Genomic DNA, 14,125 nt, shown 5'->3' on the forward strand with positions numbered 1-14,125 from the left:
CCTATGTTTCAAGGCATATTCAGTCTCTATAGTACTCTCTCTGGATGCGGATGGCATTTTCTACATCAAATCTATTGAAATAACTTTGAATGTGAATGTCGTCACATTGTTGAGAAGAGCTATATCCACATGAAATTACTTTTAGTGTAAATTTTTTGATCATTAGAGCAAATAAAATGGAGATTTAATAGTGTTTACAGATAAAAAATAAAAAAATGTTCATTTTCTTGCAAGTACCCCCTTTTTTTTTTTTTTTTGGTTAAATGAGTTTAAATGTTATGTTTTTATCAGTTTTTTAGAGTTTGAGGTTATTCTTGAAGGAATTGAGTTACATTTATGTGTTCTTTTACGAAATGTGCTTTTAAAGAAGAGATATATGTCTGAGAATATAACATTTTTTTTTCCAGCTGCCCCAAAGAATATAACTTTAAAATGTCTCTGTCTGTCTGTCTGTCTGTCTCTTACCACATATATAATAAGATGTAAATGTCAGATTTTTGTGTGTAAACTCTTCTCTTACCAACGCAACATGATTTTTAAAATAAAACTGTTGCAAAATACATTTTATGGAGTAGACTAATTTTGGATATTTGAACTTAGTTTGCACTAGTTAGCTCTAAAAATCTGGCCAGTTATATAATGAAAAATTTGGCTATGCTAGTGCAAAAGTAGTATAGAAATTAATTATGTAATTAAAAAACTGGCTTTGAAAACAATTTAGTATATAAAGATTTATATAATGACTTCTTTTCTTCTATTTTTTTCCCCTTAGATCCTCTATCAATGGGTCCTCAGAAAGCTTTGGAAACTATTGGTGCAAATTTACAGAAACAATATGAAAATTGGCAGCCAAGGGTAAGCTTGGATTTTTTTTTTTTGTTTGTTCTTCCATTTTTTATTATGTGGATTTTAGAATCCTAATTAATATTAATCTAAATGAGAATATTACAGCTCTCCTTTGCCTGTTGCAAAATGTGCTTGCCCCAGCTATTCATGAGAGTACTAGAGTCTTACTGGGTCTCATATCTTTTCAGTCTTGATAATCACAAACCATATGGCTTAACTTGCTTTTGGCCCTGGGTATATTGGTTGTCATACTGATGTATTTTCCTTTTTAACTTTTAAAATTTTCCATAAAGAAACATTGCTGCAGTGCTCTGTGTTTCCCCTAAATCATGGCTGCCTTTTACCACAGGGAAGGTACTTTGATTTTTTTTTTTTTTTGGTAGTCTTAGCCAGATTACTCTTGATTATTATTTGGAGTATTTTTTTTTTCCCCCAAACAATTTTGTGAGAGGAGGTGAAGAAATGCCTAATATTGTATAGTTGACATCTCTTAAATACTTTCTCTTTGGTTCAGAAGAAAAGGTTTTGGAGGGGTTCATTTACCAATTATCAATTTTTTTATGATCAATTTTTTATGGTCAATGTTATAAAATATATTTTTGTCATGTTATCTTTGTGTCTGAGTCCAGATTTGAATTCAGGTCCTCCTGACTTCAGGGCTAGTGTTCTATCTACTGTACTACCTAGCTATCTTAATTTTCTTTCTTTCTTTTTTTTTTTTTTTTAATATATTTTAAAATTCTTTATAAGAAACTAGAAGCCTTTCCTCTCATCTTTCTTATTAGCTGGTTTAAAAATTTGGTGGAAAATTTCAAAGCTTTAACTTTTAAATATAATACTATTGTATAAATACTATTTATATAATAATATAGTCAATCAAAAAATTAAATAATAATTAAATAAATAAATACTATTATATTTAGCAGTATCTTCACACACTTATTATCAGAGCATTTTAGTCTTTAGAAAGAATTTCAGCAGTTCTCATTTTGAAATGAAGAAATTGAGATTTGGAGAAATGAAGTGATTCACTTTAGTTCACACAGCTAATCAAGAACAATTCCAACTATAAGCCTGTTTTCCTGATTCCATTTTCATTTGTTTGTTTTCCCACTACACTTAGTGTTATAGGTCTTTCTAATGAGAGTTTGTGAAGTGATCAATTTAAGCAACCATTAAGTACCTTTTGTGACAGGCATTTCTGCTTTTTACATGTCACAGATAAAGGTTTTCTGTATTTTCTTGTCCTGTGAATCTATAGGTAAACAACATTTTACAATATTGTTTACAAATTTATCTGCTTCAGATTTCAGTTAGTTTATGAGTATGTCCTAGATATTAGGAAATTCCTTTTATATTTGATTTACTGTTAAGGAAAGTGCTGTCATAGATGGATTTGGCCTTTTTTCTAGTGCCCTTACATCTTTTCTGCTGTTGCTCAAAACTGATAAGAATCTACATATCACTTGTATTTTGCATTTGGGTTATTTGTTAAATCAGTAATAATGGATTTTAATTTTTCCAAAAGCAATTTGCATACCCTTTTTAGTACTTTTTTTTGTGTATAAAATGTGTGTCTCGTATAGAAATTCAAGATCATGTTTAATGTACTTGTCTAGACTATGATATTCTTTTAACAGTTGGTGTGAGAAATGTGGGGGTGTAAATAGTAAAGTGAACAGAAGTATTTTAATGAATTATTTCTCTAGAAATAGTAAGGAAACATCATCAATGGAAAGTGATTTCTTGAAGAACTTCTAAGGGTGCAATAAAATTTCAAATGAGGCTAGATTAATGTAAGCATGAATGGGGAATCATTTTAAGTCTAAAAGTACCATTCATTTTGTCTATAAACAAATGAAATAATGATGAACACGTCAAATTATTATAGTTTTAGTGTATATTAACATTTACAGTTACATTTAAAGGAGTTACGTTAATAGACACTCTATTCTCCCTTTCCATCTGATTTAGTAGTTGTCAAGAATATGCCTCTATACTCCAATTTTTACCTTGAGAAGGACTTTTAAAAACCTTTTGAAACCATGAATTTAGATCTCCTTATGAAGCCCTCTAGAGAGTGATTCTCAAAGGTTTTACTAACTGGTTTTTAAATTGCTATTGTTATAAGAAAATACAATATGTTGGTATTTGTTTATTTAACATTCCAAAATTCTTTCTTTTCTTCTTTAGGATCTTCTGTGTTCATAGGTTGCTAAAAGTTGAGATAGAGCCATAGATTTAATATTAATTTAATCAAATAAGTAAGAAAATGTGTTTATTTAGATGCATAGTCAGTGTAGCTAGTTAAATGTCTGAACTAACCCTCTCTCTGAATGCTATTTGGGGCACTAATTTGTTCCATAGCAATGAGGAAAGCTCTTATAAGAGAAACAATTTAAAATCAGTGATTATTTACAAGTCATTAATAAGAAGGATACTGAAATAGTGGTAAGAATTTATACTATGTACAGTAGAATAGGTATTTTAGACTAGTGAACTCAAATGTTAATTATAAAAATTTCATAGGCAGTGAAGATTTTCAGTGCTGATTGAATAGCTTTTAGTTGGAAAAAGTAAAACAACCCAAATCTTTGTGCAAAAAAGGCCTGTTTTGCTTCCTAGGGTGGTGTATGTTATTTCAAGTATATTTTATACTTGAAATACTAGATACTAGAAATAGTACCAGTACAGTAGTGAGATTACATGGTTGACTAATGACAGCAATCTGAGATCTATTTTGTGGGAAGATCTTGTAAAGAATTTAGGAATAGGTCCATATGTACCAGAGTACAATCTTTCACCTTCGTTGCAAAACCATATTGCGTTTTCTTCATGATCATGACCATTAGACATGTTTTCAGTTATAAAAATACTTTAAATATTCCTGCCTCAAATACTCATTGTCTTTCATTTAAAAAGACACTAATTTCTTCTGTCTAATGACGATAACTGTATCTCCCCTATATTAATAGCCAAACACTTTGGTGCACAAGAAAGTATATTTTTGCTGTTTAACAACTGAATTTAATTACAGTAAAGCAGAGTGGCTTCCAGTAGCAGCAAGTATTCAGTATGTGGGCAGACCTCCTGCTGCCTTGTAGAGTTTGCACTGAATTTCAGGTAGTTACTAAGCTCAGATGTTTGTGTGCAAGGTACCTGGTTCTACACAGTAAATATGCCTTGGAATCATTGCAAAACTAAACACGTACCACTTTATTGCACTCAACAGAGCTCTTGAGTTTTCTGCAGTAATAAAGAGAAGTTGATATGCTATCTGCAATAAAACAATGGCAACATTATTGAATTTCCTTTTGAATTTATTTCTCTCCAGATTTTTCTTAATGAATTAGGAGTTCTGGCAGTTTAGAATAGAAGTAATTGAGATAATAGAGTTGACATTAAAAAAAAAAAATTATTCCACTGTAGCTCTCTTCCCTACCTTGCTTTATGTAAATCTAGATGAAAATCATGATATACTTACTTGGATTTGATTTTAGATCTACCTTACTTAAAAATAAAATTAAATGCTTATATTATTATAAAATAAGTAAAGAAAATTAGTCAAATATAAAATGTCAGCTGGTATCTGATACTTCTTCCATTTTGATGTAAATATTAATGGAGCTAGTTTTGTCTTTATTATTTATTTTAAAAGTTCAAGAAAGGTTACTCAATCAGAAATAAGATCAGTCTAGTCATGTTAAAATTGTTGCTTGCCCTCAAGGTCATAGTAGGTAGGAATGAATTAGGAAGCAACTACATTTTTAAGAGCTTCTTCAAATATATATATGCAGAAAAACTGACCAGTGAATGCTGATTCTCTTAACTCCAGAAAGAGAAGCCTGAAGATTTATTACTGTACAGGTACTAAAGATCTCACTTTGTGTTTTTGTTTTTTTAAGCTGTAACTAATGTCTTTTAGTATTTTGATTATAGGGTAATTTTGATTTATAAAGAAAATTAATGATCCGAGTGGATCACATTCCTTTCTGAATGTTCCCAAAATCTGGTTCTGGCATCTATTTCCTTGTCCAACCTCATTGAACTACTTTGTAAATAATTTAACAGTTTGCCACTGCTTGAAGTACTTATGATTAAATTTAAGATTTTGTTTTATTGCCTTGTAGGGATATAAATTTGTATACTGCAAGAGGAATAAGGAGGGGAAAAAACACATGCCCAGTGTTGTTTCAACTGCAAAATACTGCAGTTAAGTAAAAGTCACTCATTTCATTGCAAGTCTCAAATGAAAGTTTTATTGAGAGATGGGTGCAAGAGATTATACAACTAGGGCACAGAGTAAAGAATTTATTTTTCTCTCAAAAATTTTCCTAATGGATTAGAATTTCTGTCAGTTCAGTGTGGAGATAATTTAGGTGCTGGAGCAAGGGGGGAAAAACTTCTCTCCTATGCTCCCTTGACCTGGCTCCCCCCAAAAATATATTCCAGATCATGTAGCTAAAATCATGACACATATACTTGTGTTTAATTTTAGTTCTCCCTGGTGACTTAAATAGATTTAGATTAAAATATTTATAGTATACTAAAATAGATGAAGGAAATTGATCAAAAGTAAGGTGTCAGCATATGATGTTTCTCCCAAATGAGTACACTTAGAGGAACTTTGACATTTAGATGCTGTATGTAATATAGGGAATATTCCATTATCATCTTAGCCAAAGTATGTGAATAAAGAAGGTGGCAAATTATTACTAGTTTTGATGTATCTAGGACTTTTGTTATTAGCCATGGACTTTAGGGAAATGCTGAACAGACATCTCATCTTTTTTAGTTTTTTATTGAGCACAAAGATTTCTGAGCTTTGACAGCTCATCCTATTGGTGTGGTGATTCACTGTCCTGAAAGGTTCCAGACAATTTACTAGTCGACCCTTCTTTCAGGTTACAGTCATAATACATTATAGCACACCTAGTCAAATTTTGATTATCCACTTGTGAATTTTATACTTTGTGGATTATTCTTGGCAGATTTAAAATTCTAGGTTGCTTAGGCCTCATTTTGTGGGCTAGCGATGAGAATTAAGCAAAATATAATTAGGAAGAGAAATCAATCGTTCAAAAAACCTAAACAAAAACAAAGCTACATTCAAAATACTTGCATTATCTGCTTTATGGAGTTTTCCCTTGCTTAATGATCCTCTTCATTATCGAGTATTTATTAATTAAGAGTTGATTGTGTACCTGGCTAAAGAAAATTATTCAGACAGCAGTAATTCTCAGTATGAAATGGATAAAAAGACTGGTGGCTTTTGCATAAAGACTTGAAGACTTTTTCAGTCATAAGTACTGTTTGTAGAGTTGATGTTTGTATTCTCTGCTTAATAAAATTCATGATTGCTCTGCTAGAATTTATCTAATTTCTGCAGGACTCAAATAGTTTTGTTTGCATAATGTTGCATTATGTATATTTCATATTGTATTGATGGTTGCATTATGGATATATCATTCTTTTTTATTTGTAGATGAATTTAATTGTTAAAAAGTTCTTCATATTGAAGGAAAATCTGCTTCCTATAACTTCTTTTTTTCCTTTTTTTTTTTTTTTTTTTACTAATTTTATAATTGTAAAATTATAAAAAAAATTTTTTTGACAGTACATATGCAGGAGTAATCTTTCTTTTTTTTTTTTTTTTTTAATAACATTATCCCTTGTATTCATTTTTCCAAATTTTTCCCTCCCTCCCTCTACTCCCTCCCCTAGATGACAGGCAATCCCATACATATTACATGTGTTACAGTATAACCTAGATACAATATATGTGTGTAAATCCAATTTTCTTGTTGCACGTTAAGAATTGGATTCCGAAGGTATAAGTAACCTGGGTAGAAAGACAATAGTGCTAACAGTTTACATTCACTTCCCAGTGTTCCTTCTCTGGGTGTAGTTGTTTCTGTCCATTATTGATCAATGGAAGTGAGTTGGATCTTTTTTATGTTGAAGAGGATATATCATATTCCGTTGATAGTAGAATAGATATAGATTTTGTTTATTTTCTGAACTGACCAGAAATCTACATTGACAATTAATGGGAACAGCCAAGTGATACAATGTTTAGAGATATCAAGCCTGGAGAAAGGAAGACTTAAGTTCAAATATGACTCCAGTCATTCTGTAAGTAGTTGGCCTGGGCAAGTCATTTGCCTCCTGTCATTTGCTTCATCTGTAAAATGGGGATACTAATAATATCTACCCCCTTGGTGTTGTGATCTGCTGAAGTAATATTGGTAAAGTGCTTAGCACAATGACAATGTCAATTTACAATGGCTTAGCACTGTATAAATATCAGCTGCTTTTATTATTTTTCAGATTAACTGCCTTTTGGAAAGGCCAGAGGTAAGGTTTATTTCAGAGTTTTACTGGAATGGTCCACAAATTTATATAGTTTGATTTAATGGTCCATCAGATTTGTGTAAATTACTTGTTGATAGAGTAAGTTGCGATAATGTGAGGAAGCTTTTTACTTATCCATAGTTCATGTTTTCTAACCATTATGTTATTTTGATATCTTAGATCAAGATCCTTCAAATTACACTGGTGACTTCAGTGCAGTGGTGATTAAAGGAGAAAGCAGGGAGAAATACATGGGAAAGTAGGTTCAGGAGAAAGAAATAGGAGAGCTAAAATATTTGAAAATTATGTAGAAGTTTACAACAAAAAACACAATTGACTGCATTATTATTTGTATAGCAGTTTTGTGTATGTGTATGTATACCATTCAGGGTTAAGTGACTTGCCTAGGGTCAAACATCTAATTAGTGTCAAATATCTGAGGCAGATTTGAACACATAGATCCTCCTGACTCCAGAGCTAGTTCTCTATCCATTCCACCACCTACATGTCCTGTGGTAGTTATCTTTGAGTCACTTTTTGTGCATTGAAAGGTAAGTTAATAATCTATTAAAAATTTAAAAGTAATGTGAGAAAAAGAGCAAAACATTGCAATTATTTAGTTGAGTATTATTTTAAAAATGGGAAATGGACAACAAAAAAATGACGTGTCAGTTATAATAGTTTTATCCAGAAGTTAAAGCAATGGAAATAAATTTCACAGGAAAAGCAAAAGAATTCAGAAAGTATCTTTATTAACAAATGTTTGACTTGTTAAACAAAAAGAGATGTCTATAAGAAGCAACACAGATTTGCCATCTAAATGTGCAGTATCTTAGAAAGAAACATGATGGTTGATTATAAGGTTGACTATTTTCTCATAAAGAAAAGAAGCAATAAAGGGTAAAACAAGTTTATGGAAAGCTTGTCCAACTATGAAAAATTATCCTGAGTGGCATTCAGAGATGAAAATAGATAAGGCACAAATTACAGAAGAGAAATGTTAAAGATTTACAAAAAAAGTGAGCAAACCTTTTTTTGTCAAGAATAGCAGAAATACCACACTTTGACCATGATACTCAGTCCCACTCAGGAACTTATAAAGTCAATATAATGGCATTAAGCAAAGCAAAGTAACTGTATTGGATTGGTTTATTTATGCATTAGAGGTGATATAATTGTGAAGACAATGAGGATCAATATGTAATTCTATGTAACATTGAATAATTAATTTTAATATTATATAAATTTTATATACAAATTGGAAAATTATGAAATACTACCAAATTTCTTTAATAATATAGTTATAGTTTTTATACCTTAATCAGAGAACAACAATGCAGAGAAAGAAAGTTATAGACCAGCATTCCTATTGAATATTGATGCAAAAATATTAAGCATTAAGCACAAAAGTTACAAAATATATTTAAAAAGGCTCTATTCTTTGACCAGGGAAACCATAAGCATAATATGCCACATTCATATTGATAAAAATAAAAAGATTGTTTATATCAAAAGATTCTGAAGAATTTTTTTTTGCATAGTACTAAATATCTACTCCTCTTAAAATCACTAAAAAGAATTTGAATCAATTTACCCAAAATCTGGTAAATATTATCTATCTAAAATGAAGGCCAATATTACGTAGAGACTTTTTCAATACATTCATTATCACCATTTATTTAATTTATTTCTAAATATTTGATGATCTACTGTTATTTGATATAGTTGTAACTATTGCAAAATAAGAGGGGGGGGGGGAACCAGCTAAGCAATAAACAGAAAGAGAAAACCAAACTATTGTGGTTTTTTCCCCTCAGATGATGTTATGGTCTATGTAGAAATCCCTAAATATTCAACTAATCCAGCAGAAAATAGTAGAAAAATTCCATTTAAAACAATTATATAACATATGTATAATGAACATATTTGGGAGATCATTTATCAAGACACACGGAGGAACTATGTGAATATAATTGCAATATACTTTTTACAGAAATAAAGATAGGTTCAAATAAATAAATAGTAATTGCTCATGTTTAGGCTATGTTAATATAATAAAAATAATATTGTCCAAATTAAGTAACTTATTTATTAGGGCTATACCAATAAGATTACTTTAGAATGCTATTAAAAAATAATGAAATCTGTCCAGAGAAACAAAATATGCAGAATCCTAAGGAGATTGTAAAGTGGAGAAGCATGAGACCTATCAATACCAGATCATCAAAATTACTTCATATTGGTTAAAAAAAGAATATTATATTAGTGAAACATATTTTGTACCCAAGGCCCAGCAGTAATCACCTACAATGGAATAAAGTTCAATAATCTCAAATAGTCCAACTATTGAGGAAAGAGCTCATTATCTGATAAAAACTAGATAGCAGTCCGACAGAAATTGTCCATTTTTTTGTCTGTCTCTCTTTAATTTAAATTTTGTTTAGATAAATGTATACCAAGTATTATATAAGCTACAATTGGATATGTTAGATATAAACAGTCACACCATAAATTCTTGTAGCATAAAAGGAAATACTTTTTTTTTTTTTTTTTTTGCAACTATGAATTGGGGAAGAATTCATGACCAACCAAGAAGTAGAGATCAGAGAAGATAAAATAAACAACTTTTATTACATGAAATAAATTTTTTTTTACATTATTAAAACTGAGGTAAAATTAAATAAGAAATAGTTAACTGGAGATCTTGGGGGGGGGGTGGGCAGGAAGTTTTCTGATAAAAGCTTTATTATTTCCAAGATATGTAAACAGCTGGTTCAAATTTATAAGAACAATAGCTATTCCCCCATGTATAGATGGTTAAAGGGTATATAAATAGGCAATTCTTAAAGAAATTTAAGTTATTAACAATCATAACACTAATAATTTTAGAAGTACAAATTAAAGCATTCTAGCACATCTAACAGAATGACAAATATAACCAAAAATGAAAATAACAAATAAAAGCTTTCCTTTTTTATTGTAGAAAAGAACTTGAAATTCAGGGATACCTATCATTTAGGGAATAACTAAACAAGTTATATAAATGTATTGAAATATTATTGCATTATAAAAAAAATTACTGAAAAGATGGTTCCAAGTTAATTGAATTGCTTCAGTGAAGTGAGTGGAACCAGGACTCTATTTATTTATTTATTTATTGCATTTCTTTTCTTCTCTTTTGGATTAAAGCTTTTTATTTTCAAAACACAGGCATATATAATTTTCAAAATTCACCTTTGCCAAAAACTTGTATTTCAGATTTTTTTTTCCTTCCCTTCCTTCATCACCTCTCTTTATGGTAAGTAATCTAATATGTTAAATGTGTACAGTTTTTTAATATATATTTCCATAATTATCATGCTGTCCAAGAAAATTCGAATCACAAAAGAGAAATGAGAAAACAAAATGAAAGTAAACAACAATGCAAAGGGTGAAAACACTAAGTGGAATCCACCCTCAGTCCCTACAGTCCTCTCTCTGGGTGCAGACAGCTCTCTTCAATATAAGATCATTGGAACTAGCTTGAATCACCTCGCTGTTGAAAAGAGCCATGCCCATCAGAATTGATCATCGTATAATCTTGCTGTGCAATGTTCTCCTGGTTCTATTCACAGGAAAATTCTTTATACAAACAAAAACAATATTTAAAAAACAACATTTAAAAAAAAATACACAATTCTGAAAGACAAATTTTGGTCAATATAGTGACCAACTGTGATTCTAAAGGCATTATGAGGTTCTTTTTCATTGGCTGGATATTGGTAGGAATGATAAGATTGCAAAAAATGAAATAAAGAAAAGTAGATCATCGAAATGTTTTTTTAAAAGTGTTTAAAAGAAAGAACAAAAAGAAAAGAAAACTGCAAGGAAATACGCAATTGGGAAAATGTTGAACGTTATATGTCCAGTTTACTTTATGCTTGTTGTTATTGAATTGTTTTAATCATGTCAGACTCTATGTGACCCCATTTAGGGGTGGTCTCCAGTTCATATTACAGATAGGAAACTGAAGCAAGCAGGGTTAAGTCACTTACCCAGACTCACATAACTAATTAGTGTCTTATGCCAGATTTGATCTCAGAAAGATGAGTCTTCCTGATTTCAGGCTTGGCATGCCATCTATATTTCATATACTATATTTAAAAGCTAACTGTACATACGAATCCTGCTGTTCCATTTACAATCTATTTTTCTCTTTTCCATTATGATATAGGCAAAATGCTCATTTCACTTGATATTCATATAACATTCTATTAGAATAATTAGATAGTTATAAACTTGGGCCTATAAAGTCCATGTGATTCTTTTTTCTTTAGCTTTAAGGAGTTTATTTATTTTTAATAATAGCTTTTTATTTTCAAAATTCATGCAAAGATAGTTTTCAACATTCAAGGTTGCAAAACCTTGTGTTCCAAATTTTTCTCCCTCCTTCTTCCCACTTTCTCCTCTATGTACAAGTAATCCAATGTATGTTAAAAATGAATAATTCTTCTATACATGTTTCCATATTTATCATGCTGCCCAAGAAAAATAAGGTCAAAAAGGAAAAAAAAGAGAGAGAGAGAGAAAAAAGGCAAGAAAATAACAATAAAAAAGGATGAAATTTTATGTTGTGTGATCTACATTTAGTCCCCACAGTCCTCTTTCTGGATGCAGAAGGCTCTCTCCATCACGAGTCAATATTATTGGCCTGAATCACCTCATTGTTGAAAAGAGCCATGTCCATCACAGTTGATCATCACATCATATCATTGTGGCTGTATATGATGTTTTCTTGGTTCTACTCAGTTTACGTAAATCTCTCCTGAAATCATCCTGCATTTTGTTTCTTATAGAACAATAATATTTAAGGAGTTTACTTTATATGAAATGTTAGGAGTATGTTTGCAATTGTTTAGACTTCTAGTTTAAAATCAATACATTTTTGAAAGAGATTTGGCTCATTGCTTTGATTTACTTTTATGTCTCTTTCCAGTTAATCTTTTATAAAATTGGTTGTAGAAACTTTAGTTTGAAAAAACAAAATTGAGTCTTTAAAATCCAGGATTTTTTGACAAAAATGAGTTTATTATGGGATTTTTCCAATTGTATAGACACTGAGTAGAAATCAGGTCTTTGTATTTTTTTTTTTTTAACTTAATAGTATTTCTCCCCCCCCTCCCCCAATTACATAGACAGTTTTTAACATTTATCTTTGGAGGATTTTGAACTTCAATTTTTTCTTCCATCCTCCCTTACCTTACACTTCCCCTAGACAATAGTCAGTCTTATAGAGACTATACATGTACAATCATGTTAAACATTTTCCCACATTAGTCATATTGTGAAAGAATTTTCAGAACAAAAGGGAAAAACCATGAGAAAGAAAAAGAAAAAAAAAACAACAAAAAAGGTGAAAATAGTATGCTTTGATCTGCTTTTCAGACTCCAAAGTTCTTTTTCTGAATGTGGTCAGTATTTTCCATCATGAGTCACTTGGAATTGTCTTAGATTATTGTATTCTGTCTCTCCAGTTAATCTTGAGCTTCTTTGTGGTTAAGCCAGTTTTAGATTTTGTAGAAATTTGGGTAGCAAAGTAGTTAATTGTATTATAGTATCTATTAATAGACAGGAACCATCTGGAGTGTTTGGTGAAAGAGTAGACTTTTTTTCTTAGAACTTCTCTCAATCCTTTAGTAAGTAGGTACAATTGGTGGCATCTTTCAATTCTAAAATTTTTTAGTGTTTGCCATATGGCATTAAGATACAGAATACCACTATATCTGAGCAACCATCTTATACATATTTTACAGAGATCAGTGAAGATGCAAATGGCAGATAGGAGCAAATCACCAACAAGAAAGTACTAAGAAAAAGTGGAATAAAGAATGACATCAAAGATGTGTTTTAAGAAGAGAAGATAGACTTGTTAAGTAGCAAGAATATGAGGTGGACAGCTGGAATGCTCCACTACTAGTATATTCATTAAACTACTGGTATATTTATTATATTGGGAGAAAGGACAGAAAGACAGTCATGGATGAGCATAGCAGTTACAGCTGGGATGAGATCACAAATCTTTGATAATTTTAGTATCTTTGGAAAAGTAACCTCTTTTCTTGGAAGGCTCAGAGCCTAATTCAAAACTTTACTTTGGGTAACTGCTCTGGACTTTTTCCACAAACAAAATGAGCAGTTTACCTCATTGAATGGGCCTTCATCATCTGCTCTTTTATCCTATATTTTCATCTGTAGAAGTCACCATGTCACCATAATATGGTAGAAAAGGTGCTAACATTAAAATTTTAGTTCTGTCATTATGTTTCTGCATGTTCTTGGGGCCATTACTTAATTTCTCTGTACCTCAGTTTCCTATTCTGCTAAAAGAGAACTGAGTTGACCACTAGTTTCTTTCATCTCTGAATTTATGATGCTATTGTCTTCCTTGACTTATTTTTCTCTCATTAACATCTTCCCTTTTCTTTTTCTTCTTTGTTTTCCTTCCCAAAGCTCAGCTAGTCATTAAACATTATTAAGTGCCTGATATGTGCCAGGCAATTGTTCTAGGAGCACAATTACAAATAAAAACATTATCTTTGTCCTCAAGCAGCTTATAATCTAATGGGGGAAGACAAAACAACAAAGGAAGCCGAAAAGGTAAGGGGAAAGGAGGAAAATGAGCTTAGTGTGAAGACATATTAGACAGTCTAAATATAAGGTAAGTCCAATGACTTCAAAACCAGTGTAGCTGGTAGAATGAGAAGGGTCTGTGCTTTATCCTTTTCTTAGAAAACTTAAAGCCATTGACCCCAATCTTCAGAGACTGGAGAGGCTACTAGATACGGATAGATAGATTCATTCCCCAATGGGATTTCATAGTGATGAGTTTCTTGAGAAAGGAAAACATTATGGAATGATCCAAAGAAATCCAAAATCACTGTAGGTG

At 30.9% G+C, this 14,125-nt stretch overlaps 1 protein-coding gene across 4 annotated transcripts in view; it reads left to right on the top strand.

Annotated features, from left to right (window-relative positions):
* RPTOR (regulatory associated protein of MTOR complex 1) overlaps positions 1 to 14,125 on the top strand; it is a 500,255-nt gene that overhangs the window by 89,989 nt on the left and 396,141 nt on the right. For all 4 annotated transcript variants that reach the window (XM_074260362.1, XM_074260363.1, XM_074260364.1 and 1 more), the window contains one exon: positions 773 to 855. In XM_074260362.1, coding sequence (XP_074116463.1) covers positions 773 to 855 — 83 coding nt within the window. The remainder of the gene's footprint in view (positions 1 to 772; positions 856 to 14,125) is intronic.

The sequence above is a fragment of the Sminthopsis crassicaudata genome, chromosome 4, assembly GCF_048593235.1.
Source record: "Sminthopsis crassicaudata isolate SCR6 chromosome 4, ASM4859323v1, whole genome shotgun sequence".
Taxonomy (NCBI): domain Eukaryota; kingdom Metazoa; phylum Chordata; class Mammalia; order Dasyuromorphia; family Dasyuridae; genus Sminthopsis; species Sminthopsis crassicaudata.